Below are 27,551 nucleotides of genomic sequence, written 5' to 3' on the forward strand. Positions count from 1 at the left end.
CTTCACAGCATCTTTTCATCTTTCCCCCTCCTCTTTGATGACTCAAGGTACACCTTCCCGTGGTATTCCAGTTGAGGACAAGTCCTAGCACCCTTAAAATGTGAATAGACCTGATATTAAACTACACTCCTGGAAATGGAAAAAAGAACACATTGACACCGGTGTGTCAGACCCACCATACTTGCTCCGGACACTGCGAGAGGGCTGTACAAGCAATGATCACATGCACGGCACAGCGGACACACCAGGAACCGCGGTGTTGGCCGTCGAATGGCGCTAGCTGCGCAGCATTTGTGCACCGCCGCCGTCAGTGTCAGCCAGTTTGCCGTGGCATACGGAGCTCCATCACAGTCTTTAACACTGGTAGCATGCCGCGATAGCGTGGACGTGAACCGTATGTGCAGTTGACGGACTTTGAGCGAGGGCGTATAGTGGGCATGTGGGAGGTCGGGTGGACGTACCGCCGAATTGCTCAACACGTGGAGCGTGAGGTCTCCACAGTACATCGATGTTGTCGCCAGTGGTCGGCGGAAGGTGCACGTGCCCGTCGACCTGGGACCGGACCGCAGCGACGCACGGATGCACGCCAAGACTGTAGGATCCTACTCAGTGCCGTAGGGGACCGCACCGCCACTTCCCAGCAAATTAGGGACACTGTTGCTCCTGGGGTATCGGCGAGGACCATTCGCAACCGTCTCCATGAAGCTGGGCTACGGTCCCGCACACCGTTAGGCCGTCTTCCGCTCACGCCCCAACATCGTGCAGCCCGCCTCCAGTGGTGTCGCGACAGGCGTGAATGGAGGGACGAATGGAGACGTGTCGTCTTCAGCGATGAGAGTCGCTTCTGCCTTGGTGCCAATGATGGTCGTATGCGTGTTTGGTGCCGTGCAGGTGAGCGCCACAATCAGGACTGCATATGACCGAGGCACACAGGGCCACACCCGGCATCATGGTGTGGGGAGCGATCTCCTACACTGGCTGTACACCACTGGTGATCGTCGAGGGGACACTGAATAGTGCACGGTACATCCAAACCGTCATCGAACCCATCGTTCTACCATTCCTAGACCGGCAAGGGAACTTGCTGTTCCAACAGGACAATGCACGTCCGCATGTATTCCGTGCCACCCAACGTGCTCTAGAAGGTGTAAGTCAACTACCCTGGCCAGCAAGATCTCCGGATCTGTCCCCCATTGAGCATGTTTGGGACTGGATGAAGCGTCGTCTCACGCGGTCTGCACGTCCAGCACGAACGCTGGTCCAACTGAGGCGCCAGGTGGAAATGGCATGGCAAGCCGTTCCACAGGACTACATCCAGCATCTCTACGATCGTCTCCATGGGAGAATAGCAGCCTGCATTGCTGCGAAAGGTGGATATACACTGTACTAGTGCCGACATTGTGCATGCTCTGTTGCCTGTGTCTATGTGCCTGTGGTTCTGTCAGTGTGATCATGTGATGTATCTGACCCTTCCTGGGACAATGAATTCACGGTGTTCTTATTTCAATTTCCAGGAGTGTATTTAAGTAATTAAATTATTAATTTCTTTGTCTTTGAAATGAATGAGGGATCCAGCTTGCATTACCTAAGCCTAAATATCACTGAACAAGAAAAAGAGCATGACCACATCGTTACTATTTTTCCATGGTGTACTGAAATCGATTTGAAAACACTTCTGTGGATGTTTGTGTGTGTGTGTGTTTGAGGTTTACGGGCGCTAAACAGTGGGGTCATCAGCGCCCAGTGGATGTTTGATCGTCATTTGTGCAACATGAGTTGCGCCTGCAATTGCATTTGTGCTCAGTGGTGTCAGCTCACTAGCCTTTATATTTTGCCTTGCCTAATATCGGAATAATAATTAATTTACTGAATATGGATAGTGTATTCAATTCAATGTAGTAAGTGATATTATAAAAAGTATGGGTATTGGTACAATTGTGAGGCTTGTGATTGCCAATATAGCGACTGTGCGGTAATCATCACAGCAGACTTGCACACATCTAAATAGAGGGTTGCCAACTTCGATACATCATCCCAAAACTTCATCTGTAAACATTATAAAATCCTGGCATGTAACAGTTTGGCTAGTTTGAGTAGGCCTCTCTATTTGTACATTTTAAAGTTTTTTCTAGGTGACGGTTGGCAGCACAGGGACCTTGCTACATCGGCAAGTGGTGTATGCCCTCGCCAATGTGCAACTGTCATGCTTGACTCCTGGCCAGAATTAATGTTCAGTTGCCAGTATGGTGGTCGCTATTACGCCTGGGTGGGCCACGTAGTGTAAGGCATCCAAGATGTCACATCACAGTCTGGTCGGGTTGACTGGTCAGATGCAGCTTCTCAAATTGCCGCAGAGCACTGGTGTAATTGCTCTGGATTGGTGCTACATTTCAAGTGCAAGTGAACTCGATCGGTCAGTGCATAGCTGTTTGAGTGATGTGTTGTGGGCCTGACAGTGTGCCAGATCTTCGAGTCTGATAGACAAGGCAATGATATTGACTCATGAGAGGTATTCCTCTAACATATGGATGTATCACACATCTGTGGAATACTGGCAGATGAGGTTGAGATGGTGAAATCTATGGGGAGGGAGATTCTGAGACAGGTTGCAAATGGCATTGGCAAGAGGGGTTGTGTTGTTTTTGGGGGAGGAGACCAAACAGCGATGTCATCGGTCTCATCAGATTGGGGAAGGGCAGGGACGAAAGTTGGCTGTGCCCTTTCAAAGGAACCATCCTGGCATTAGCCTGGAACGATCTAGGGAAATCGCAGAAAAACTAAATCAGGATGGCCGTATGCGGGATTGAACCATCATCCTCCTGAATGTGAGTCCAGTGTGCTAACCACTGCACCACCTCGCTCGGTCTCGGCAAGAGGTTTATGGTCTGTGTATATAGTGAAGGGATGCCCTTTGATATTGTTACAGAAGTATGTGGTCACATTATAAACCGCTAAATGTTCTCGATCAAATGTCAACCACCTGCAGTGAGATGATGTCAGTTTTTCAAGAAGAAGCAGAGTAGTTCCATAGTGTCACCCACATGCTGTTATAGCACAGTGCCAATGGCCATATCACTGGTGTCTGTCGTGATGGACAAATGTGCTTCTGGGATGTGGTGGGCAAGGGTAATGGGCAGCAGCAGCAGCAAGCTGAGGAGGTGTGGACAAGGCAGTGGCACTGTAGTCAGAGACAGCAGGAGTGAATGATTCAGGCATAACTACTAAAATTGGTGGTAGAGCCGATGTGCAAGTGGCGAAATGCAATGCTTGGTGAGCTTGCAGTTGAACCAATGCTGCAGAGGTGAACAGCATCACCAAGTAAGCATGTGAAAATGAAATCATGTGACTGGAGCCCCTCATGGCAGGGAAGATTAGCATTGTCAATGCAAATTGTGAGAATGCTGCAGAATGAGGAGCCGGGTGGAACAAGGCAGCATGCTCACTGAATGGGCTGTGTAGCTCTAACCTTGTCTGTTGGCTGGCAATGTGGTGTGGAACAGCATGGCGACATCCTTTACAGGAATGAGATAGGTGAGCAGGCTGCTCGGCATGCAGGGCAGCAGGCGAGGTTGGCCATATTGTGCCAGGTGAATCTGGCTTGGCATCAGAAACATGTCAACCAAAGTCTGACTTAGCTGTGAGTGATGGGGTAGGTAGTTAGCAGATTCACAGTCAAACTTTACAAGGCATGGAGAAGTCGGAACACGAAGGAATAATATGGTCCATGTTGGCAGTGAACAGTGGGAACTGAAGCACACAAGACAAGGCGCTAAACACTCACAGTTTTTTAACGTTTCTAACAGTTGTTGGGGTCACCACCCTGGTTATTAGTACAGTTAAGGTAAGATACATCAATAATAACACACATTTCGATAGAAATACATTTATTAATCACTGAGTAACTAGACACAATACTGCAGAAAACATGAGTGTTACAGCACATGAGACCGGCATTATGGGTTGCCCCCAAAGTCGTTCACAGATAAAACATACTTTCTACTTGTCAATGGTCGCCACACACACACATAAATATCCTTTTAGTTTTGTCAAACACATAAAATTCTTCTGATGAAAATGCTTTTTCTCGAGCAAAAAGTGTCACTACCGTATTAATAAACTGCAGTACAAAAATAAATCACAAAGACTGAATGCGCCGGCGATCAGCAACAATTTACAACACACAATTCACCACCAGATCAAAGAATGCTCCGTACATTGTTGAATGTCTTATGTACCTGTGTGTAGTGGTGGGCAGGAAGTCGCGTATCTGTTAGAAATCACAGTGATTGAGAAATCACAATAACAGCTTTACAAAGTCTAACTGCGATTTCAGTTACAGTTAGCAGTTGCAAGTAGCATTTTCACATTCAACGCCGTGAGCCATCTGTTGGCCGAATTTCGTACTGCTTTCTGTGATTTCAGTGACAAGTCGCGACTAAAAGTTGCAATTAAAAAGGGCAGTTAACAGTGCCATCTGTTGGCCAAAGTTCGTACTACGCTCATTTCTGCGATTCGCTATCGAGCCCAGCTGCGTTTTGTGTGACAAGTCTAATGTAAACAGTTGTGACGCCACGTTCATCGAAGGCAATTTGTTGTTATGAAGCATTGCATAGTCTTCCGAAAGCCTTTGACACATTTTCCTGTTGGCAGACGCTTGTATGAGCACTGTGTTATTTTATATGGCGCATTTCCTTTGAAATTTAAGTTTTTTTTTCTCGTTCATGTTTTAATGCTGCAGTATTATTTTGCAATAGCGGGAAACAGTAATATCCTTTGTTAGAGTAATCATTCTTACAAGTCAAAATTACAAAAATTTAACTGAAAACTAAAACAACGAAAAATTCCCCGAATTCTAAAAAATTCCTGAATGAAAAAATTCCCGGGTTTTTCCTGGATCTCCCGGTTGTCCCGGGTTGTATACACCCTGGATCTATTTCACCTCAAAGTTCTGCCTTGTTCCTTCATTGCTTCCCCGATTATTTCCTTCCTTTATTTCCTTAAGGTCTTTATCTATCCTTAGATTGCCCCTTTTTCATAAAATGAGCATTTAAACTTACGCTACTTCATTGCAATGGCAGGTCTTGCACCTGTTCAGTTATACCTTTTTACGTGTTTGCAATCCATCGCCGGTACCTGCGAGTGTATTTATATTCTGGCACAAGTGTGAATGTTCCCGCTGCATTTTTGTCTGCACCTCAGATACTTCCTTCACCTTTTCCGCGAACTGTTTTTGTGTTTTGCCTACTGATGACACTTTTTGGCTTAAATTAGTTATATCTTGTAACAAATCGCTGAGCAAGTGTGTTTAGGTCTTTTCCCATGCTTACAAGTTTATCCAATAATGAGTTTGAACGATCAGCATGCAAATGTGTTTTTGACCAAGGTCATTGGACTGTTGTGTTATGCCGGATTTCAAAACATCAAGAGTTTGCTTTTGCTGTTCAAGTAATTCCTTCTGTGTATCTGTTTTGTGAAATCATTAAATTTTTCGTTTTGTTTTGAAAAATCGTTGAAGCTTTGTTGAAATGACTGTTGTAACATTTGCATCGTGATCTGGATTTCCGGTGTGCGTAATTCACTCTGTCCAATCACATTTTCATTAGACATAAGTGAGGCAGGGAAAGAATGATTTAGTAAATCCGCTCTATCACCCATTACATTTTCACCAGGGGAAGAAATACTCTCTGGATAAAATTTTGACCCTTTCTCATTTACTGTCATCGTGTATCATTTCGAATAAGTATGTTACTAGCATATGTATCTATGTTAATAGAAAAATATGATTGGTTATCGTCATTGCTACTGACAGTTTCTATTTCATTTGTTGCCATGTCCATTTCGGTGACATCTTGTGCCTGGCTATCCGGCAATGTACTGTCAAGTGTGTCCTTTGTGTGTACTCATTGTTTGATACTTTAACATAATGACAAAATAAATGAATACTTTTGAAAATGAGACATTCGGTTTGTGATAGTGAGGACACCACTACGAAACCTTTTTAGCAGTGCCTCGCTAACATGTGTCAAAATACATTGTTGGCGTAATGCGATGGTGTGCATACGTTTCTCTCCTTGAAATTAATTTTATGTCCAAATGTCTGCTTATTTTATGAGAATGATTCAGTTTGGGAATTGGATTAGGAGATGTACTACGATCACTATTTGCAGGGACGCTACTAAGTGCAGTCATGCACGCAATGGATCGTGAATTTTCCTACCTTTTCGTTGGCTTTCTCGCTCCTTCCAGAATAAAATCTCCAATAGATTAAGTTTAATCTTTTGCACATTAGTGATTTCCTTCCTCGGGGCGATAACATAGTATCCCATTCATGAAACTGAGAAAGAACAATTAGTATTACAGAAGATTTACAAAATTATGTAGTTGTTTTAAGTTATTACAAACATGCTCTCTCCCCATGACGACGTTCTTCTGTAGGTCGCCATATATAATGGTTGGGCGGAGAGATGTGTGCAGTAATTATCGGTAAGCTGCACCAGAAATTGTCTGCCCAGAAACGCACGCAGGCACCAGTGTGTCCTAAAACATTAGATAAATGTTAATCTAGTAGTTTTGGTGTACGGCTTGGTAATTACCTTTTCTTCTCAATGATGTACAACAATGCCGGCGTGGCTGTGGCGGCTATTCTCTTTTTGTAAATAACTTCGTCTCCGAATGCGCCCATTTAAAAATGAAAGTTCTCGCATCGGGAGGGGGAAATTAGGGCGTAACTCGATAGTAGAACGAGAACTTGCGACTTCCGCACAGTAGAACTTTTACTTAACAAAATACTGAGACTCGATAACATATCTTTCTCACACCAACTCAGAAGACCGACTGAAGTCGGTAAAAGAAGACAAGTGAGGGGTGAAAAAATAATTGCTATTTTTGTTCTTCAATTTTCTGTCAAGCATAGATACAATCACACACCTCTACGATATCGTTGTCATTCAGAGACGGCGCGAAAATTTATTTCTATGTGCGGGCCTTTTAAAGAACTGAATACAACAACAACAACAATGACGACAACTTCCACAACTGGGGATGTTGCAGAACAGTTGTTATAGGTATGATGTTGCCACTACCTAACTAAATTATTCGACACTGATGTTGACAAATACACCGAATTATTCAACAGAGTCATGGAATAACAAGTTAAATAATTTGTAACATACCTATGCCAAGTTAAAATTCGCAAGATCCCAAAACAGAACAAGATAGTTCACCAGTATGTCTTACAGATTCAATGCCAAGCCAATGTATGTAATTGCAAAGCCCTTGAGTGTAGTAATCCGGTATATATCTAAATGTTCCTGCTTACAATTAATTCTAAATTTCAGCTTACGGATAGCGTTGTACTCTTTAATTACTTTGAGTTTCTTGCAAGAGACAAGAAAAAGTTTTGGAGCAGAAAATGAATCACTGATGTATTGATGCTTACTAATCTGATGAATTGATTGAAATAGGCTATTAAATATTGTTCACGGCAGATACATTAGGGCAATGTGTTTGGATTATCCAATATTTTTGGGTGGTAGGAGTGCTGCCTCTTAAATAAATTTCTCACAATCAGAATTTGTTATAATTCTTAATTTATTGTAGTTCTTTAACTTTCAACATCTACAGCTGATAACCACTTTCAAATAACCACTAACAACTCACTGATTTGGCCTAGCACCGGGTCTTACACAGAATCTTGACAATGTGTTGTATTTTTAGTATTATTACAGTTATTATTCCAGGAGTGTATTTCAGATGAGCCTCAGCCCATTGACTTGAAGAAAAACCAGACTGTGAAATAAGTGATCAGTAGACTGCGGATCTTTAGGTTAAAACCTATTCTTTCCCAGAGTTTCTAGTAGCGAATAAACTTTTACTTATGCATTTCATGACTAATTAAACTCGTAACTGTTAATTTTATAGCATCTAAAACAGCCTACGGTACTTCGACGTTAACACTTCTTTTTGCGTATTTTAGCTTTAAAATCCTAAATGCCTACCAGTTGCAGTGCTGGCACTACAAATTGCGCGTCATGCTTACACGCAAGCAGACGAAAGGCTTGGAAGTAAATCTCGCTTTAAATGTTGCTCGTAAACGAAACTGAAATCCTCATGTACATTAAAATCTATGTATATAAAAATGAATGTATGTATGTTTCTGCCTGACAGCTGCTACTCGATCCGTTATTACCGAAACTTCAGGAAAATGATGTGGTCGTAGCAGTGCTGACGATCAGGTGATACTTGTGAAAGGAAATTCCAGAGGTAACCTGGCATAAGTCCCCTGATATGTTGTGCTCCCTAACATGCCTTTTTATCTTCACCCATGCTAATTCTATTGTGTTTAAGTCGCAGTTGTAAGGTGGTGAGCGAACGACCTGGTGTTCAGCCAACAGGTTTACAGCAAAAGACTTCTCAGCTGGCTTATTAGCTCATACTTATGCATACAGCTCGTCCTTCCTCATACTCTCATCACAGGGGATATTTCTGTGTTGCAGCCACTCCAGCATTTGCACTTTCGTGTCAAACTTCATTGGAGTTCTCTCTGTTTGCCCATTATGGTAAGGAGCATTATCCATAACTATTATTGAATTGAGCGGGAGATTTGGCAGGTCCTTCTCTCCGAACCACTTCTCAAAGTTTGCCGAATTCATCTGACCGTGATAATCACCCTTTGTCGACTTTGCCTAGAACATAAGTTGCCCTTCCTTGACAAACCCATTCTTGGATCCGACACTAGCAACTATCAGTCTTCTCGATGAGCTCCCCCATGCAGTGACACCAATGACACACTCTTCACGCAAGTCACCCTTCCTCTGCCAACATTTATTAAACGTTAAGTTATTATCGATCCACGATTCATCGAGATAAAATATTTCTCTGCCTGCTTCCCTGAAGTTCTTCATGTCAACAATGAAACGAGATCACCAGTACACAATGTCTGGACGTTCTAACAACACATTCCTCTTGTTTTCCACCTTACGCTATATGAATCCCATAGACAAAAGTACTTTTCTCAGCGAGACAATACTCCACTTCCAGCCTATTTTGTCGTGCAAAAGTGGAAGCAGTGTTCACAGGCTCGGCACAATCTTCCGCACTCAATAAAATTCCGCTATCGTGTCGCGAATGACACGCTGGTTGAAATCATCGATCATTCCTTCGATTCCTCCACTTCTTTTCCTAAGTTAAAAGAGAGAGAAAGATTTATAAGAAAATGCCTTCTGCACCGCATGTATTTTTTTGAATTTGGAAATGTACTGTAATATGAATGTGTTTTGAAATAATACAGTAACCAATGGTGTTTCCATACAAAGCAATACGGTGGCAAGGAAAATGAAATATAAGGTAATTCGGACGAAATAGGGGGCTCCTTCAAAGTGATCGCGAACAAAATATCGGAAATGGAAACTCACTTTTTCTTGCCAGGCGTTTGTGGTGATACGCCAAGATGATTCTTGGAAAACTGTTTGAATCTCCCAATGCTATGCATGCTTTGTCCTGTGTATGTAGCAGTTCTCACTGAATATTTGTAAATGGGGTGAAGCATTTTTTTCTGCACCCTTTCCCTTTCGCAGCATTCAATCACACGCAATATAATTTTGCGAGCATCGCTACGTAATACTGATTTCCTTCTAACCGTAGGCCTACCGGTAGGGGTTGTTGGCGACTCCCGAGATGGGCCAGCAACTGCCTCTTCACTCATTTTGATAATGTTTAGCACAACTGCACAATAAAAACACGCAGAACAGTACAGCGCAAAACGATAACGAAGCAGACGACAATGGCTACATTGTACAACACAGTGAGCTACGTAATGTTGGCAGCAGTCGAAACTGCGTGCCTACTGAAGCCTCCCGACGTTTACCGACTTCTACCGATTTAGGACTAGGGAGAGGTCTGCTATGTAAAAGTTTACACACTGTATAGTTCGCTTCATGTAGGAAGGCGGCCCAATTTTCAGCCGTTATGCGCATCCCCCTCCATTAACTGCTAGCAGCCAATAAGATTCATTCTCTCTCTGAGCGACTAGCCAAGAGTTACAAACTAAACTGTGAGAATTTCTTTCATCCGCTACGTTGTTGCCATATATGACAAAAATGTGGTTTCATTCACAGAGCGACCAAATTATTCATTCAGATGTCGATGTTACTTTCTTGTTGCAGTACGGCTGTCAATGTTTATCTGTCAACATTTTAGTGCATTTTCCAAGAAAGTGTATCAGGTGACGGCAATAAACGTGAAGTTCCTCACAAGTGACTGCTAATCAAATTGTGTGCCTATGGAGTATCTTCTCAGTTGCAGAACTGGCTTTGTGATTTCCTGTCAGAAAGGTTACAGTATGTGGCAAATTGACAGAAAATCATCGAGTAAAATGGAAGTGATATCTGGGGTTCCCCATGAAAGTGGTAAAGACCCTCTGCTATTCCTGATGTACATAAACAATTTAGGAGACAATCTGAGCAGCCCTCGTAGATCGTTTGCAGATGATGCTGTGATTTACAATCTTATAAAGACATCTGATGATCAAATGATGCTGTGATTTGCCATCTTATAAAGCCATCTGATGATCAAATTAAACTGCAAAACAATTTAGACAAGGTATCTGTTTGATGCAAAAAGTGGCAATTGAGTGTAAATAATGAAATGCCTGAAGTCATTCATTGAGTACTTTAAGGAATCCGCTAAATATCGCTTACAGGATAAAACACACTAATCTAAAGGTGTAAATTCAACTAAATACTTAGAGATCACAAATATGAATAACTTAAATTCGAATGATCTCATAGATAATGTTGTGGGGAATGCAAACCAAAGACTGCGATTTATCAGCAGAACACTTAGAAAATGCTACAGGTCTACTAAATAGACTACTTACACTATGCTCGTCCACCCTTTTCTGGAGCATTACTGTCCAGTGTGGGATCCGCATCAGATAGTATGGACGGAGGACATCGACAAAGTTCAAAAGAAGGGCAGCTCATTTTGTATTATCGTGAAATAGGGGAGAGAGTGCCACGGGTATGATACGCGAATTGGGGGCCCAACCATTGAAAAAAACTAATTTTTCATTGCGGCAGGCCCTTCTTACGAAATATCAATCTCCAACTTTCTCCTCAGAGTGTGAAAATAGTTTGTGGGCACCCACCTACATATGGAGGAAGATCATCATAATAAAATAATAGAAATCAGAGCTCGCATGGAAAGATTTCAGTGTTAGTTTTTCCTGTGTGCTGTTCGTGAATGGAACGGTAGAGAAATAGCTTGAAGGTGGCTTGATGAACCCTCTACCCGGCACTTAACTGGAACTGCAGGTTGATCATGAGATGCTTCACAAGCAGGCAAGGACGTTTATGTACTGCACTGACAACTTTTTAAAATGTGAACCTGAAAGCAAAACTGCTATTTTAGACATATTGAAGACCCAAGAACGAACTGCAGAAGCATGTATCAGCAAGAGAACTGTACAGAGAATAGTAAATGAAAGTGTCAGAATTGTAGGAACCTCAGAAAAATTTGTTTTCATGTCGCCTTGAAAGCATTGAAATCGCTAGAAACCTGTAACATAAACAGATAGTTTTGAGAACAATATTCTAAAGCACACTGTGTTTGAAATATGTACATAATTAGGGTATACCCGATATCACAAAAACTAGTTATAATAATGCATAAGCAAATTGGCCTCAAAGGCAGCGCTTTGTCAATGCGAAGAATAAAGACATTTGTTTCAAATATGTTAAGAAGATAGTTCTTAATTGACAGAAGTGACATACGTACAGCACGAACCACATCCCTTATAAAGATGAATGATGAAGAGAAGGAGATAGTTCAACAGTGTATTATATTGATGAAACCAGATGAATCAGAATCATTCCATGAATACCTGCTGGAAAATCAGTGATGGCAGTAGCAGTCTTAAAGTTCCCATAGGGAAATTTTCTGGGATGATTCCGTTGACACCAAAAAATTTGATAACATACTGATAATTTTTACGATAGTCTTTTGCTCTGGTCTTTGCTACTAGTAATTCTTTTTTAGTCACAGGACACCCATGTACACACATTATACACTTTTAAAAAAATGATGTGAAGTATAGCAGTTGTCAAACAAATGTAATGATTTCAGTTTGAGTTTGGTTAATTTTGGTGTGTATTACATTTTTACTTACCGTTATAGTCCAAATTACAAAAATGGCAATTATTGCAACCTTTTTTGATGGTATGCAGTTAGACAATCGTCATTTACAGAAAAATTGTACTTGACATCTTCACAAAGCTTCATCAGCTATTCTCGCATTCCGACATAACACTAACAATTACTGTAAAGCAGTGGATGCAATGTCAAGATGTGAAGTAATGTTTCAGTCATTTAGACAATTGATCTGAATCGGTATTATTCCTCTCATAGACTTGAATGTGTAATACGATTTATCGAAGGCAAATGAACCTGATTTTGTCCGCTGCAATACAGTATAATTTCCCCCCTCCTTCCAATTCCATCTATTGTCCATCTATTGTGGTTCCAGACTGAAGCACGTAGAACCGCTCGGCCACACCGGCCGGCCAGCTTTATATTTGTCTTAAGTGAATCCATGTAATGTATTGCCAATTGGGGTAATCATCTGTATTGCATAAAATGATAATGATATCTTCATCAAAAGTTCTGGGTCAGTTATTACAATTAACCACTAAGGAATTATTGGTTCAAACATCTGGTGTGTTGCAAGAATCTGACAATTAGTTTGCAAGAAATTTCAATAGATTGCGAGTGCGTTATGAGCTAACCATCTCTAAATGTATATCATCTTGTTTAAGGGCGTGAGAAAACTCGCTGCTGCTTTTTTTTTCCTTTTCCTTTTAGACCTACATATGCAAAATAGTAACACTATATTAATATATCTGATATTCACTAAGCAGACTGGAAGTCTGGGGACATACAGCAATACAAAACTTACATAAACAGTACTCACTGTAGCCACCATGTAGAGAAATACAAACCCTCCCAGACGTACATAATCAAGCAGATGTTCTCCTAGAAAACACATTGCACTAGAGTACAAAACTCAAATTCCTACACAACTGTTTAGTTCAGAAGGGGTACATGAAATCTAGACATCATTTTAGAGAAGGGCACTGTTGCCTCAGAACATGGCTTACAAAGGAGAGAACTTGGTAAGTATTTATGCTTCTTTGCACCTTATTATGAATAAATTGATACAGTGTGTTGTGTCTAGACAAGACAGTCTAGACACAATGAGAGGAAGCCGAAAGGCACGCACTATGCTCACGCATTTGGCGACGAGGCTTAAAAGAGGATTTCGCGTTCGTATTGCTCTAATTTAATTGTGAGTGAATGTGCGCAATGCCTCTTCCATTTCAGCTCCGCTCCATCGCTTACGCCGTACAGGTGTTCCGTTCGTCTGGATGACGGAATGCGAACGCGCCTTTCGCCAGTTGAAATCGGCGTTGCTTTCAAATACTTGCCTTACGCCATTCGATCCCCAGAAACCCCTTTTGTTGATGGTAGATGCATCGGATTTCGGGATCGGTGCTGTGCTTGTGCACAGCGATGGGTCGCATGATCGCCCTATTGCCTTTGCGTCCAAATTGCTCTCGTCTGCGCAAAGAAATTACTCGCAGATAGAGAAAGAAGCTTTGGCTCTCGTCTTTGGTGTTACAAAGTTTCATGATTTCTTGTATGGTCGTCACTTTACCATCATCACAGACCACAAACCTTGGTACATCGCTATTGACGATATAAGTGAGACTCCTTAGATACATGCAATGTTACTAATGGCACCTTACTAGGTCGTAGCCATTGACTTTGCTGAAGGCTATTCTAACTATCGGCTTGGCAAAGGAGCGAGGCTTTGTCAGTATAGTCGCTAGCTACGTCGTCCGTACAACTGGGGCGAGTGCTATTCCGTATCTCGAGACCTGCCTTTTGGTGGCGCTCGGTATGCGATCACACAGTGGCGACACGCGGGTCCGACATGTACTAATGGACCGTGGCCGATTTAAAGCTACCACCTAGCAAGTGTGGTGTCTGGCGGTGACACCACACAGTGAATCAGGATAGCTCTTTACCAGTCAGGGTATCTTTGTGCCGTTTATCACTTTTTTTTTCAAGTGGCTGCTGTTCCACCTATTTGCATTATTTTGTTCTAAAAGTAACAGTTTTATTATTCCTGTGATTTCTGTTTAATATTTCAGTTATCTTTCCAATTTCATACAAGCTCCCAGGCTCGTGATTATCCTTTAATAGTGCATTGGCAGTGAAGAGAGCCTCTGGTGACAGTGATTTATGTTGAACAATGTCAGATTGATACATATATCTTGATATTTCAAAGTAAACCTGCAACACTGAACTAACACTGTTTATTTTCATTTCTTATTAACACATGATTTCCTTTTGGCGTGATCTAAATTTACTCCGAGCATGAGATATAGGAACAATTCTTTATTTTTTAAGACTGATTTAAACTTATCCTAAATGACAGTGTAACTTTATACCAGCATTAAAATTGAAATTTTACTCTAATAGGGCACAGTTAACACACATTTTCACTTTCCCAAGAACTCAGTAACAATGGATGTAAAATGTTACAATTTTTGTGTTCAGTATTTTCAATAAAATGCTAAATGCTAAAAAGTTACCCAAATTGACTGTAGTTGTCCTGACAGCAATGGCTATCCGAGTCACTATCTATAAAAACAGAGTTCCTTGCCGTAAGGTATACTTTCTCATACCTTACGCATCTCCAGAGTGCGAAGAGTCTCCCTCTTGAAGCTGTCAGTTCTATACATTTCTTCTATATAAACTGCAACCCCCTGCCCCATTGGAGCTATATCCTTTTCAGGGGGAAAAAAAAGAACCACCATTCTCTACCAATAGCATACAGTGGTATTAGAAACTAAGTGAAATACTCCCCCACAATCCATAAGTGTAAGTTAGTGCTTCTCTCATAATCTCCAGAGATGTCTGATATGCACCATTCTTATGTCTCGCTCCCTCAGTGTCATGCAAAATCTCCTGCAGTAGCTGATTTTTTGTCTCAAATAGGGTTTTAAAAATATATATACATGCTCAAAGTGGACTCCCTCAGGATATGTTAACAGTGTTAGAACAATATTAGTTTTCCTGCAAACTGAAGGCCCAATAATCAAGGCACATTTATTATCAGGAGGTAATGATCCATTTGTCTTGTTCTTCTGGTTTCCAGCATCATTTCTGCAGGACCAGTCACTAACTACAAGACCTTTGTGCTAAGGTTGTTTTATCCACTCAACCATTGTAGTAATTGTTCGTTTAATTTGGGATGCAGAGAATTTATAAACTCTTACTTATAGCTAGGTATCTAAATAAAAAGATTGTAGTTCTGTGTCCACATCTGGTAATGTAGAATGATACACTTCTGTTTCCATTGATGTGTTGTAGAGCTGAGCTATGGTTTCTTCTGATGGATGGTGAGTTTGTTGAGCTAACTCCAGCAGATTACTCCATGATGCCTCATAGTATTGGTAGACATATGAATGACATCTCTATCAACACTCTTACTCTCTTACTCATGCTGTATTGTGTAGCTGCCATCATTAAACTCTTAAAAGTTTGCTCCTGTAGATTTATGCACTCTCTGCTAGTAAATATTTTAACTGTACCAGGGAAGTCCCCTACAGGGGAGAACAGTTCCATCGAACAAGGCCGCAGTCTGCATTGACATTTCACATAGTTGATGCCATTCATCCATGGATAATGTTTCTTTGATGTCATTAAATAGAGGGTTTAAAATACTACCACCAGGTAGAACTCCCTGTTCGATATCATATTAATACTGACACACATACCCCACCAGTGTTCAAACAGTGAGTGTGAATGAACAGAATTATTTACTTATCAGGTGGCCGCTGTTGCAGTGACTTTGCAAGGAAACCTGCATCATTAGCTAAGCATATTTGCTTTTTCCCCATTCATAACCATCAGTGTTAATACTTATATTGCCTCACAGCAGGGAGTGTTGATATATGTCTTGACATCCTTACTCTTCAGTGTTTCTCTCACAAATGGATGAACTATTTATCAATTGCTGTAAATAGATTTGTGATGTCTACTGCTGTTATTATTATATTATCTATGGCTATGCTCGTATGGTCAAGACATATAGTATAACATGGGTACTAGGTAGGCTAGGAAAAGTCCATAACTCAAACAAGGGTATAATGTACAAATGGTAAAATTTACAAAAATTATGGATACTGTTTGATACTTACAAATTAAGTAACCAGTTGCATATTTCGAAACGTATGAGTCACTTAAAAAACTCAGGTTTGTATCTGTTTGACACACTTATTCAGATACAATATAAAAAACTGATTTGTGTCTAAACAGTTAATTTGCTTGCTGATTTTTCAGTAAAATTTATGTCATGAATAATCAGATCCACAGATACATAACAATGTAGAATCTCAACATTTTGAATAAATGTAGATAAAGTAGCTGTGAAAATATTGAGTAACAGTTGCTAATAAACCCTGCAGAATTGATATCTGATGGTCACTTTGTTGCCTTAGTGTGTAGCTTGACTTGTTCCACTGTTATGAAGTTTCTCCTTTACATTGGCACCTATGGAACATAATAAATGAATGAGAAGAAATCATTTGGTTGTCTTTATGCATCACATCACTATTTGTGTAATCGTTCATGTGTGATATGGATTGCTGAAAGAAGTACTAATGTTATCATTAATTTATAATATAGATTGCTGAGAGAAGTATTGGAGGGGAGCACCCAGTACTGTCACAACGCAGGCTCTTGGACTGCACAAATGCTGCTGATACAGGGTCAGATGAAACTGGATCAGAAAGGAATCTCATTCAGGGCTCAAATGAAGCCTTGCATCACCAAGGTATGTAAATTGGTGTCAAATTGGAATGTCATACCATGCCATAACTTGGATTCTCGCCATTTGGGGCAGCAATTCACCAGTTGCACTATTTGTTGATGCCTCATGATCTGAGTCAGAGTTTCAATTTTCATTTGTTAGCTCTTGGTCCCGGTCTGGCATACAAGTTTTTACTGTCACAAAAATTGGCCACAGTATGTAATCCACTAAAAAGTTGAAAAATTTATCTTAGGATATGATAATGTCTTTTGTTACCATTCTCCATCTTTCTCCTCAATCCTTCACCGTTTCCTAATGCTTATCATTTATCCACTGGCAATAAATTGTTTTCTTCAATTTCATTTGAGTCATATCACATTGTAAAGATATACAATCTGTGATAGCCATTTATTTAGATGTAAGAACTAAGCTGTGGTTGAGACAATGGACTCATTCATGAGGAACAGCATTCAAAACAACTTTGGGCCATCTTACTTAACATTTACTATAAATCAGTTCAGAAAGTGCTATGATTGTCAATCCTTTTTCAGTCGAATTAGTGTTATTTCTCTAGTGTCATTCATGACAATGAGTCTGAACTCTAATTTATCAAAAAATCTCATGTGCCAGTAATTAATGTTTCACTATCACTCCCTTTATCAGTCATTCAACTTACCCCCAACATGACTCTCAGAATAGTTGAATTCATTACTTTCACTTTGTTTTTGAAGTGAAAAGGTGCCATTATCTTTTACTATATGATTCATCTCATCTGATACACGATTATTGTTTTAATCTGGTTGCTTTTTACAGAACTAAAAAATAGCGTTTGAGTACTGAATGGCACTTAAAATTAAATTGACGTATCAAACAACAAAGAAATCGTACAAATGTTATGTCCCTAAATAACTTTAGGAATTGAAGTGTTCTTAGAACTCACCCAGACAGCTGAAAGTGATAAAATGGTTGCTTCTGGAGCATAGGGGAAGTGCGCTGGCTTGGATTGAATCCATCTCGTGAATTAATGATGGAAGCTGGTATGCCAGCTGTTTTCCACATCCACTTAGGTAAATATTGGGCTGATTCCCAGATTCTGCCTCAGTTACATGATGCAAACACTTTGGAAAATGATGACACATTTGACCATGCGGTATACACTAGATGCGGACAGAAGGACTACACTGATTCCCAGTTCCTAAGTGAAGAAAATCTACAACCTGCCAGGGAATCGAAGGTGGCATACTGTGATCTAGAGGCAGCAGTGACAACCACTAGATCTTGAGCTGTGGACAATTGAAAACAGTAATAAGAGTATGGGTACAAAATGAAACTGAAGCTTATGTTAATAAGGTACCACATTTCACCTATTAGTAGGCAGTAGACAATACAATAATTAACAACAGAATGAAAATTATAGATACATTCAAAGACGTCTTTAAAATTTTGTATAGTTAAAGAGAACTATAAATACGAATAGTTGACAATGAAAATAATGATATTCCATAAATGATGCCATTTGTGGTGTATATAGCCATTGGAGGTATGTAGAAACTATTAAAGCAGATGACAGACTAATACAAAAGGAACTTGCAAATTTATTTACAGAATGTCTGCAGAGGAAGGCAATTCCCCAAAAAATGGAATAATGCTGTAAATTTTATTCTTTGCTTGCACACATTCTTCAAACACCAGTGTTGTTTGTAATTGCTACGTAGAAACCAAATTAAATGTATGAAGGAGAAGACGGCATATTGTCTGTATCAGGGCAGCCATCCCAGTTGCATCCAAGAAGGCAGTGTAAGTTCAGTTGCACTTTCCTCAGGGTATCTATGAGTTATAATTTGTAGGTAGCAGTCTTCAGTCCTTGGCGTTAAACACAGGCAACCACTATGAGGCAGATCTTCAGTGTGTCCTCCCCAATAGTGGCTGAATGCTTGACTGATGTCACTGTGGTATATGCCAATTTGGAAGGCAGCTTTCTGTGCTTGACAATTCTTCTTCCTAAGTGACAATGGGCAGATGGCCTAAGCTTGAAATGACCAGTTGAGATAAGTTAACAGAGTGAAGAATGAACACAAATGACATTATCCAGTTCACATTGTGGACAAGGTGCATTCTGCTGAACTGTGCTGAGAGCAAAAGTTTCTTTGTACCTCCATGAACTGACAGCTGTGTATAGCAATTTACTGTGGACAAAAGAATATCAAGAAAGAGGTTGTGGTCAAAAAAACACAGGCGCTGCAAGTAATGAGCATCGTGCAAAATTTCTTTGAACAGCTTAGTATATGTTTGCAACAGTAAATCAAATGCAGATGTACATACATTTTTCAATACTGAATAAGATTCATTTTCAGCATCACCTCTAGTGACAGTTAGAAGATTTCCTGTTAATCCTCTGTAGGACTGTGCAGTCTATTCAAATTTTCTGTTTGTAATTTGTTGTTAGCAGTTACTGATCAGAAATTTACGATTTTTAATGCATTAAGTATGACGCCTTTGAGATGTCATAAATTTATTTTTACTCCAGATTTTGTCCTTATGTCTGTATTATCCTTTCTCTTTCATTAAGTTTACAATTTAGAGGTACCTGTGGCTCCATACAAATTTGTATTTGGTATTTCAAAAGGGCAGTGCTGTCATTTTGGATTTTCCATTGAAATATTTGAGAGGGCTCTGTAAGTACTGACTGGATACAGGCATGGTGACACCAGGCAAACAGAGCTAACAGCTGGCTAGTGTTAAAGCATCTTAACACTATTAACTCTGTATATGCCACAACAGCCTTTGTTAGACACAATCTTTGAACATTGTATTATATTGAGCTGTTACCTTTGCTTTTCCTCTGTATCATGTATGAGAAAGAAAAAGACTTTAATTAAAGTTGACTTTAGCCTGTAAATTTAATGAGTAAAGCCACTGTTAAAAGCGTCAATAACTTTCTTAATACTAGAAAGCTTTGGTACCAGAGCAAAGTTAAATTTGAAAGAAAGCTAAAGACTTATCTTCTGTACAACTTTATTAACTGTGCTTAAAAACATGTATTTGTGTGTTGTGAAAGACTTGATACTTACTTGCATTATTTGGCTAAACTTTTTTTGCTAGCATTCAGCCATTTTAAAAACAAATTTTTGTAATAGTCTGTTAACTGACTCATTACATGTGAGCTAAACAATTTTATCATCATATACAGTCATCTATAAATGGTCAGCATGCAGCTGTATTCAAATAAAAATTATGTTAAATAGCTTAAAAGTGACTTGCTCCATATTATCACCATGTATTGCATCAATGTTTGACTCAAACTGTTACTAACTGGATAACTAAACAAGTCTCACCGTCTTCCATGAAAGTCCTCTTCACATCAATGTGGAGGTGAAGTTTTCAGTTGCAGTCTTTGGGGTATCTACATCAACAGCTCTCTGCAAACCTGCATACAGTTTGTCACATCTCAGCTGTATCAGGCTTGTTCAAACATTTGGAGGTATGCCTGGACAAACTATGTACTACACTTGATTAGTCACTGGAAGGTACTGTATATATTGCAGGTCAATACAGTGTAAAAAATGCAATAAGCTCAGCAGTATCACAGTGGACAGTGGAAGCTAAGCAACTTGTGGGTACTGTGGCTTTTCACATGTGAATCAGGAAAATTGCATACTAAATGTAAGCACCCAGTCTGAATTAAGTCCTGTTCAGTCTTCTGTGAAGAAAAACAAATTGATGCTAAATAAATATTGTATCCTATTTTATGAAGTGAAGGTAACACGTGTACTATTATTTGTTTTATCTCTGGCAATATGTGCTACTCAGATAACCATTGTGATTTAAACCCAAGATGCCAATGGTTTGAGGATGACTGTACATACAAATGTATAGCATAACCAAAGAAAGAATGTTCCTGGAAGCACAACAGTGCACTTTTTGTAGTGCTGCAGGAAATCTTAGCTCCTGTTCCTTTTAAATTCATTCTCTTAAGAGAAGAAAAATACAAACTGTACAAGATTATATACAGTAGGACAAATCTTTCACTTAGATGCAGAGTGAATGATTCATTTGAGAAACAACAAATATGCTATGACTAAACCATTTTTCTGTGATATCCTTTCTTCCAGAAGTAGTGGTTAACTGAGGTATGCAAGGGAGCTGAAGTGTGGAAAGTAGTTCCATCTGTTTCTCGTGAGGAAATTGTCCAGTGCTGTGTTATCTGCATCCCAAGCTACACAATTTGTCATTTGGGTTATAGTATACATGTACAATTACAGGGAAGTCAGAATGTCTCCAGACACAAAGCAGGAAATGAAATCTGATTGTGCAATCTTCCACCAGTAGTAAACAGCATCACCTGGAAATACTTCACAACAATATGTTAACAACAGCAGCAGCATTAGTGGCTATTTGGTGTACTCATTACCAAGTGATAGTGATGTAGAGAGAACAGCGTAAGGAAAGATAAGTATCGGCAAATGAAGGAGAAGAATATTAGAAAATGGGTCGCAGTTGAGTCATGTGTTTGTACTATTGTTTTATTGTCTGACAAAGATTACCCCAGAATAATTGCACACTCAGTGGACTGGATAAATATTACCTTGACTGCAGGGTTGTCCCCTGGACAGAAATAAAAAATCTATTACCATTTTTAATGGTGCTCCTAGACCAGAAGTATAATGTAAATTTAAGGCTACAAAGCTATTTACTTTCTTGAGCTCAGAAGTGACTTGCTGTGTGGAAGTAAATAGGACAGTGATTTGTACATTTCCAGAGTCAGCATCAAATTATGAAGTTACAGGACCACTGAGTCCCAAAGTGTCTCGGGACTGAGGGATGGTTATACAGGGTGTTACAAAAAGGTACGGCCAAACTTTCAGGAAACATTCCTCACACACAAATAAAGAAAAGATGTTATGTGGACATGTGTCCGGAAATGCTTAATTTCCATGTTAGAGCTCATTTTAGTTTCATCAGTATGTACTGTACTTCCTCGATTCACCGCCAGTTGGCCCTATTGAAGGAAGGTAATGTTGACTTCGGTGCTTGTGTTGACATGCGACTCATTGCTCTACGGTACTAGCATCAAGCACATCAGTACGTAGCATCAACAGGTTAGTGTTCATCACGAACGTGGTTTTGTAGTCAGTGCAATGTTTACAAATGCGGAGTTGGCAGATGCCCATTTGATGTATGGATTAGCACGGGGCAATAGCCGTGGCACAGCACGTTTGTATCGAGACAGATTTCCAGAACAAAGGTGTCTTGACAGGAAGACATTTGAAGCAATTGATTGGCATCCTAGGGAGCACGGAACATTCCAGCCTATGACTCGCAACTGGGTAAGACCTAGAACGACGGGACACCTGCAATGGACGAGGCAATTCTTCGTGCAGTTAACAATAACCCTAATGTCAGGGTCAGAGAAGTTGCTGCTGTACAAGGTAACGTTGACCATGTCACTGTATGGAGAGTGCTGCGGGAGAACCAGTTGTTGCCATACCATTTACAGCGTGTGCAGGCAGTATCAGCAGCTGATTGGCCTCCACAGGTACACTTCTGCGAATGGTTCATCCAGCAATGTGTCAATCCCCATTTCAGTGCAAATGTTCTCTTTACGGATGAGGCTTCATTCCAACATGATCAAATTGTAAATTTTCACAATCAACATGTGTGGGCTGACGAGAATCCGCACGCAATTGTGCAATCACGTCATCAACACAGATTTTGTGTGAACGTTTGGGTAGGCATTGTTGGTGATGTCTTGATTGGGCCCCATGTTCTTCCACCTACGCTCAATGGAGCACGTTATCATGATTTCATACGGGATACTCTACCTGTGCTGCTAGAACATGTTCCTTTACAAGAACGACACAACATGTGGTTCGTGCACGATGGAGCTCCTGCACATTTCAGTCGAAGTGTTCATACGCTTCTCAACAACAGATTCGGTGACCGATGGATTGGTAGAGGCGGACCAATTCCATGGCCTCCACGCTCTCCTGACCTCAACCCTCTTGACTTTCATTTATGGGGGCATTTGAAAGCTCTTGTCTACGCAACCCCGGTACCAAATATAGAGACTCTTCGTGCTCGTATTGTGGACGACTGTGATACAATATGCCATTCTCCAGGGCTGCATCAGCGCATCAGGGATTCCGTGTGACGGAGGGTGGATGCATGTATCCTCGCTAACGGAGAACATTTTGAACATTTCCTGTAACAAAGTGTTTGAAGTCATGCTGGTACGTTCTGTTGCTGTGTGTTTCCATTCCATGATTAATGTGATTTGAAGAGAAGTAATAAAATGAGCTCTAACATGGAAAGTAAGCATTTCCGGACACATGTCCACATAACATATTTTCTTTTTTTGTGTGTGAGGAATGTTTCCTGAAAGTTTGGCCGTACCTTTTTGTAACACCCTGTATCATTCCTTGGAGGCATGATCTGTATAGTGAGTGTAGCAGTCCATCGTATGGAAATAATCCAACCTGCAACTCCTGGCTGTAATAGCTGGCAGTAGTAGGTTCTACTAGCAAAGCTGTTCCTATGTGTATTTTATACTGTGAATTGGAAACAGAAACAGTGCTATCAGTTTTACAGCACCACATTTGACAAATTGCTACCTACCAGTGATGATAGCATATTCAGCTTGTGATATGATGGGTACCACTGCACTTTTACCCATTCACCTCACACTTCAGTAAAGGTGAATGCTTTCTAGACTCTTTTGTGTTACTGGACAGAATTCGAAACATTTCTCCTTGATGACAAGAGCTGAGGACTTTGCAGTAAGGAAGAATTTAATGAAGAGAAAGGAAAGAGTGGTATTGCTATTTTCATTCACTACATATGTCAATCCAAATTACTGGCCTCATTATTGATCCTATCACTAAACATTGTTTTCTACTTAATATATTTGACATCACATGTCCCCTTCTTCATAGCAGCATTCAAGAAAAATACGTCACTTACAGGGAACCTGATTTAATCAAAGAATCTTATTTCCTACAATCTTTCCTGATAATGAAATGTGTTCTGCTCATAAGAAAGTCCATTACTGCAAGTTCAGCATTATTTTTAGCAAGGTTGATTGTTAAATTACTCTTCAAGTTAAGAAAAACCCAGTCACAAAGTATTTGATTCATACAATTAGTGACAATTTTTTTGACATGCAATGATAATTTATATTGAACACTAAACATCCCAGAGGTAAAATAGTCTCCCATTTGAATTTCAGAGTGAGGACTAATCAGAAGGGTGATGTCACCAGAAGAAACAAAACTAGCATTTTATGGATTGGAGCATGTAATATTAGATCCCTTAATTTGATAGGTAATATTAAAAAAAAAGGTAAATGGATGATTGGAAGTTAGCCGTAGTGGAAATCGGGAATTAGTGTAGTGTGTTGGCAGTAAGATCAGCACTTCACAACAGGTGAATTCAAGGTTACAAACACAAAATCAAATAGAGGTACTATGTGAGTAGATCTAATAATGACTAAGAAAATAGGAATGCAGGTAAGTTATTATGAACAACATAGAGGAAGTTTTATCATAACTAAGGTAGATGTGGAGCCAACATCCAACTCAGTAGAACAAATTTATATGCCAGCTGTAGTGATTCGAAAATTTCTGTGTAAATTCTAGAACCATTCAGCCTTCTATCATCTCAAACACCTGATATTCTGGATACGAGTGTGGGATGGTAGAATCCTACCTACTGCACGTCACTTGTTTGTGAGCACAGGTTTAAAATCAGTTGGGGGAAGAAATTAGATGTGGTGTTTGGTCGGCACTGACAAGTACTTGTCGGGCAATCCATAGATGTTTTAGTGAGTGTGTAAGGAAGAACCATGGAGTTTGTATGCAGCTCTGTGCTTGTTGTGTCATTGACTATTGTTATTAAAACAAGAAGAGTTGAAAAAGTACTCTTGTAGACTCTTGACGCAACCTTGTTAGAGGCAAGACTCATTTTATGATTCATGTTAAGAAAGGTCATGGTATCCAAGCCAACTTTCTTTTAACTGTAACTCAAATTGTTTCTAACGTCCAGCTATACGAGAGACTTGCAGGAAGTTACATACTCATGTGGAAAGTGAAATTTTTATTGTGTATGGAGGACAAATACGGCATTAGTTGATGAAAAGTAAAGTTTGCATGTCTACTTATTTCCTAAGTAGAAAGAGTATAAAAATTTGTGTACCTAGCGTTATTCGATGGAGAAGAAGTCAAGAGGGTTTCCAGCTGCCGGCTGTTCAGTAAAGAAGAGTAAGTATTCCATGTAAGTCACCTCGTAAAGAAGTGGAAGGTGTGCAATTTAATGGACTAAGTGGAAGATGGTTTGGGTGAATAAACCGATATAACCCAGATCCACACTCACACTTTAAGTCGTCGGAACGTTAGAACATGGCGACCTGTGTGAAAGGACCAAGCAAACATGAACTTTAAATCAAAAACGGGAGAGGAAGTTGTTATGTGTTGCCATAGTAACCAAACATAATAAGACAAGGGAATTACTCTGAGATATTGGAATATATTCAAGTATCCAATAGAGTGAAATTTAAATGGAAAAACATTGAAGAATTGAAAACTCTCAACAATACAAATAGTAAAGAAGGTTTCGGATCACATACATCGCGGGGAGGCAGACGTGGAAACCAACATACATCTGATGCCGCCGGCACCAGCTGCTGTTTACCGGTGCTGACCTGCCTCCACATCTGCTCACCTACGCAATGAGAATTCTACTTTAGTACAAAGTGGTACAAGATACTGTTGAGTGAACTGTTATTATGTAATTATCATATTTAAAGTTAGTTTTAAATGCTTACAAGAGCTAAGGCATATAAAAGTATGGAAAGTATACAACAGGTTGGGGAAACTCAAGATCCCGCTATGGCCCTGAAAATTAGCAAAGAAGAGACTGATTGGGCTGAGTTGATAAATTTAATCAAAGCTCAGAGTCTTAAGTTAAACTTATTAAGTTCTCAATTAAATACCCAGAGTGAAGCTTTAAATGCTCAGAGTGCGACTGTAAGTAAGGAACTAGACTTAGTAAATTCTCAATTAAATGCTCAGAGTGAAACTCTAAATATTCAAATGACAAATTTAGATTTGTTAAATGCCAAAGTCATCTATTAAAGCAAAGAATTTAGTAATTTATGCAAAGGCATGGGTGCTTTGAAGACTGAGTTTGGTGCTATAAGTAATAAAGTAGAGAATTTAAAAGTAGATTTGAAGAACGAATGGACAAATTCTTTGACCACTCGTATAAATCATATATTTACTGACCTTAGTCAGAAACAGAATGATAGTTTTAAAGATTTATCAAAAATGTTAGAACTTGACATTGAGAACAAATGTAATAATGTAGAATCATAACTTATTGAAAAGTTAGGATCTTTTGAAAATGTGTACAATATTAAATATAATGATGTAAGACAGAGAATGAATACTTTGAAAGAGAGTGTAGATAAGCATAATGAATTAATGCCAATCATTCAGTCGCAAATTACAGGTGTCAATACATGGGTAGATAATGTAGAAAGGAATTTCAAAGAGAAAATAGCTAACTCTGATATTATAAATATAATTAGTTTGGAGAAACAATTTGGAGAAATTATAGAATGAAGGGTTACCGAGAGAATAACATCCAGGAACTACCGCTTATTCCTTCTTCCGAACTTAATGATACCAGGAAGGGTATGGATGACCTGTAGAGAGAAATTAAGCTTATCCAAGACAAAGTAGAAAAAAGGGTAACTTCACCTAATGTTGTGTTAACTAGTGAAGTGGTGACTGATTTGCAATGGGGAGCCAATTCAGGGTTATCTAGACAATTCCCTAAATTTAAGCCAGACAGAGATGTACATCTGACCCATTTCTTAAAAGATTTAACTAAGCTTTTCTAATGCCTTCTTGGACGACAAGGGACAGTGCGGTGTTGGATTGCACAACTCACACGTCTCTTCCAGTTGACTTACACATTGTGCGTGCAGCTGATCCTCTTCTTTGGGTTATCAGCTACGTTGCTCTCACCATTCAATTCATCTCCGAAGACTGTATCAGGTTAACGGGAATATTATTAAATAGCTCTATATTCTTGAAATACATTATGTACTTGTAGGATCTTGTCAGTTCAACAAAAATATATTTTCAGCCCTCGTCTGAAAGTAACAATTATTCACACTTCATCTGTCTCTCTAACAATCCTCATGACACCACAAACCATGGAACATTATCCAAACACTCTTTGACTTTTTGATATAACTTCCAAGGCGCTGCTAGTAACCACTTGTCGGAACCGCTTGTCTCACGGAGCTCCTGGCTTCTCGTGGCATCTGTCCTTCCTGCACACACAGACATGTGTGGCACAGTAAAATGGCTCTCTCACCCATGTCATTAAAATATCAGGTGTTTGAGATGGTGGAGAGCCAAGTGTTTCTAGAATTTACCCTGAACTTCTCAAAGCACTACACTTTGCCAAAAAATTGGGAAGGTTCCAAGAAGATTGAATTTGCTGTGGGGTACCTTCTTGGGGAAGCCTCAGAATGGGGAACAGTAAATATTGAGAATTTTTCCTCTTTGGAAGACTTTCAAAAGAAATTTAAAGAGAAGTACTGGTCTGCCAGTGCTCAAGAAAAGTTAATATCAGATCTTTGGGACCCGAAATATTATAATAATACTTG

The 27,551-nt window shown here is 39.8% G+C and overlaps 1 protein-coding gene across 1 annotated transcript in view; it reads left to right on the forward strand.

Annotated features, from left to right (window-relative positions):
• LOC126475355 (proton-coupled folate transporter-like) overlaps nt 1-27,551 on the forward strand; it is a 311,104-nt gene that overhangs the window by 30,075 nt on the left and 253,478 nt on the right. The window contains exon 2 of the mRNA XM_050103168.1: nt 16,753-16,900. Within this exon, the coding sequence (XP_049959125.1) occupies nt 16,753-16,900 (148 nt within the window). The remainder of the gene's footprint in view (nt 1-16,752; nt 16,901-27,551) is intronic.

The sequence above is a fragment of the Schistocerca serialis genome, chromosome 4 (assembly GCF_023864345.2).
Source record: "Schistocerca serialis cubense isolate TAMUIC-IGC-003099 chromosome 4, iqSchSeri2.2, whole genome shotgun sequence".
NCBI classification, from domain to species: Eukaryota; Metazoa; Arthropoda; class Insecta; order Orthoptera; family Acrididae; genus Schistocerca; species Schistocerca serialis.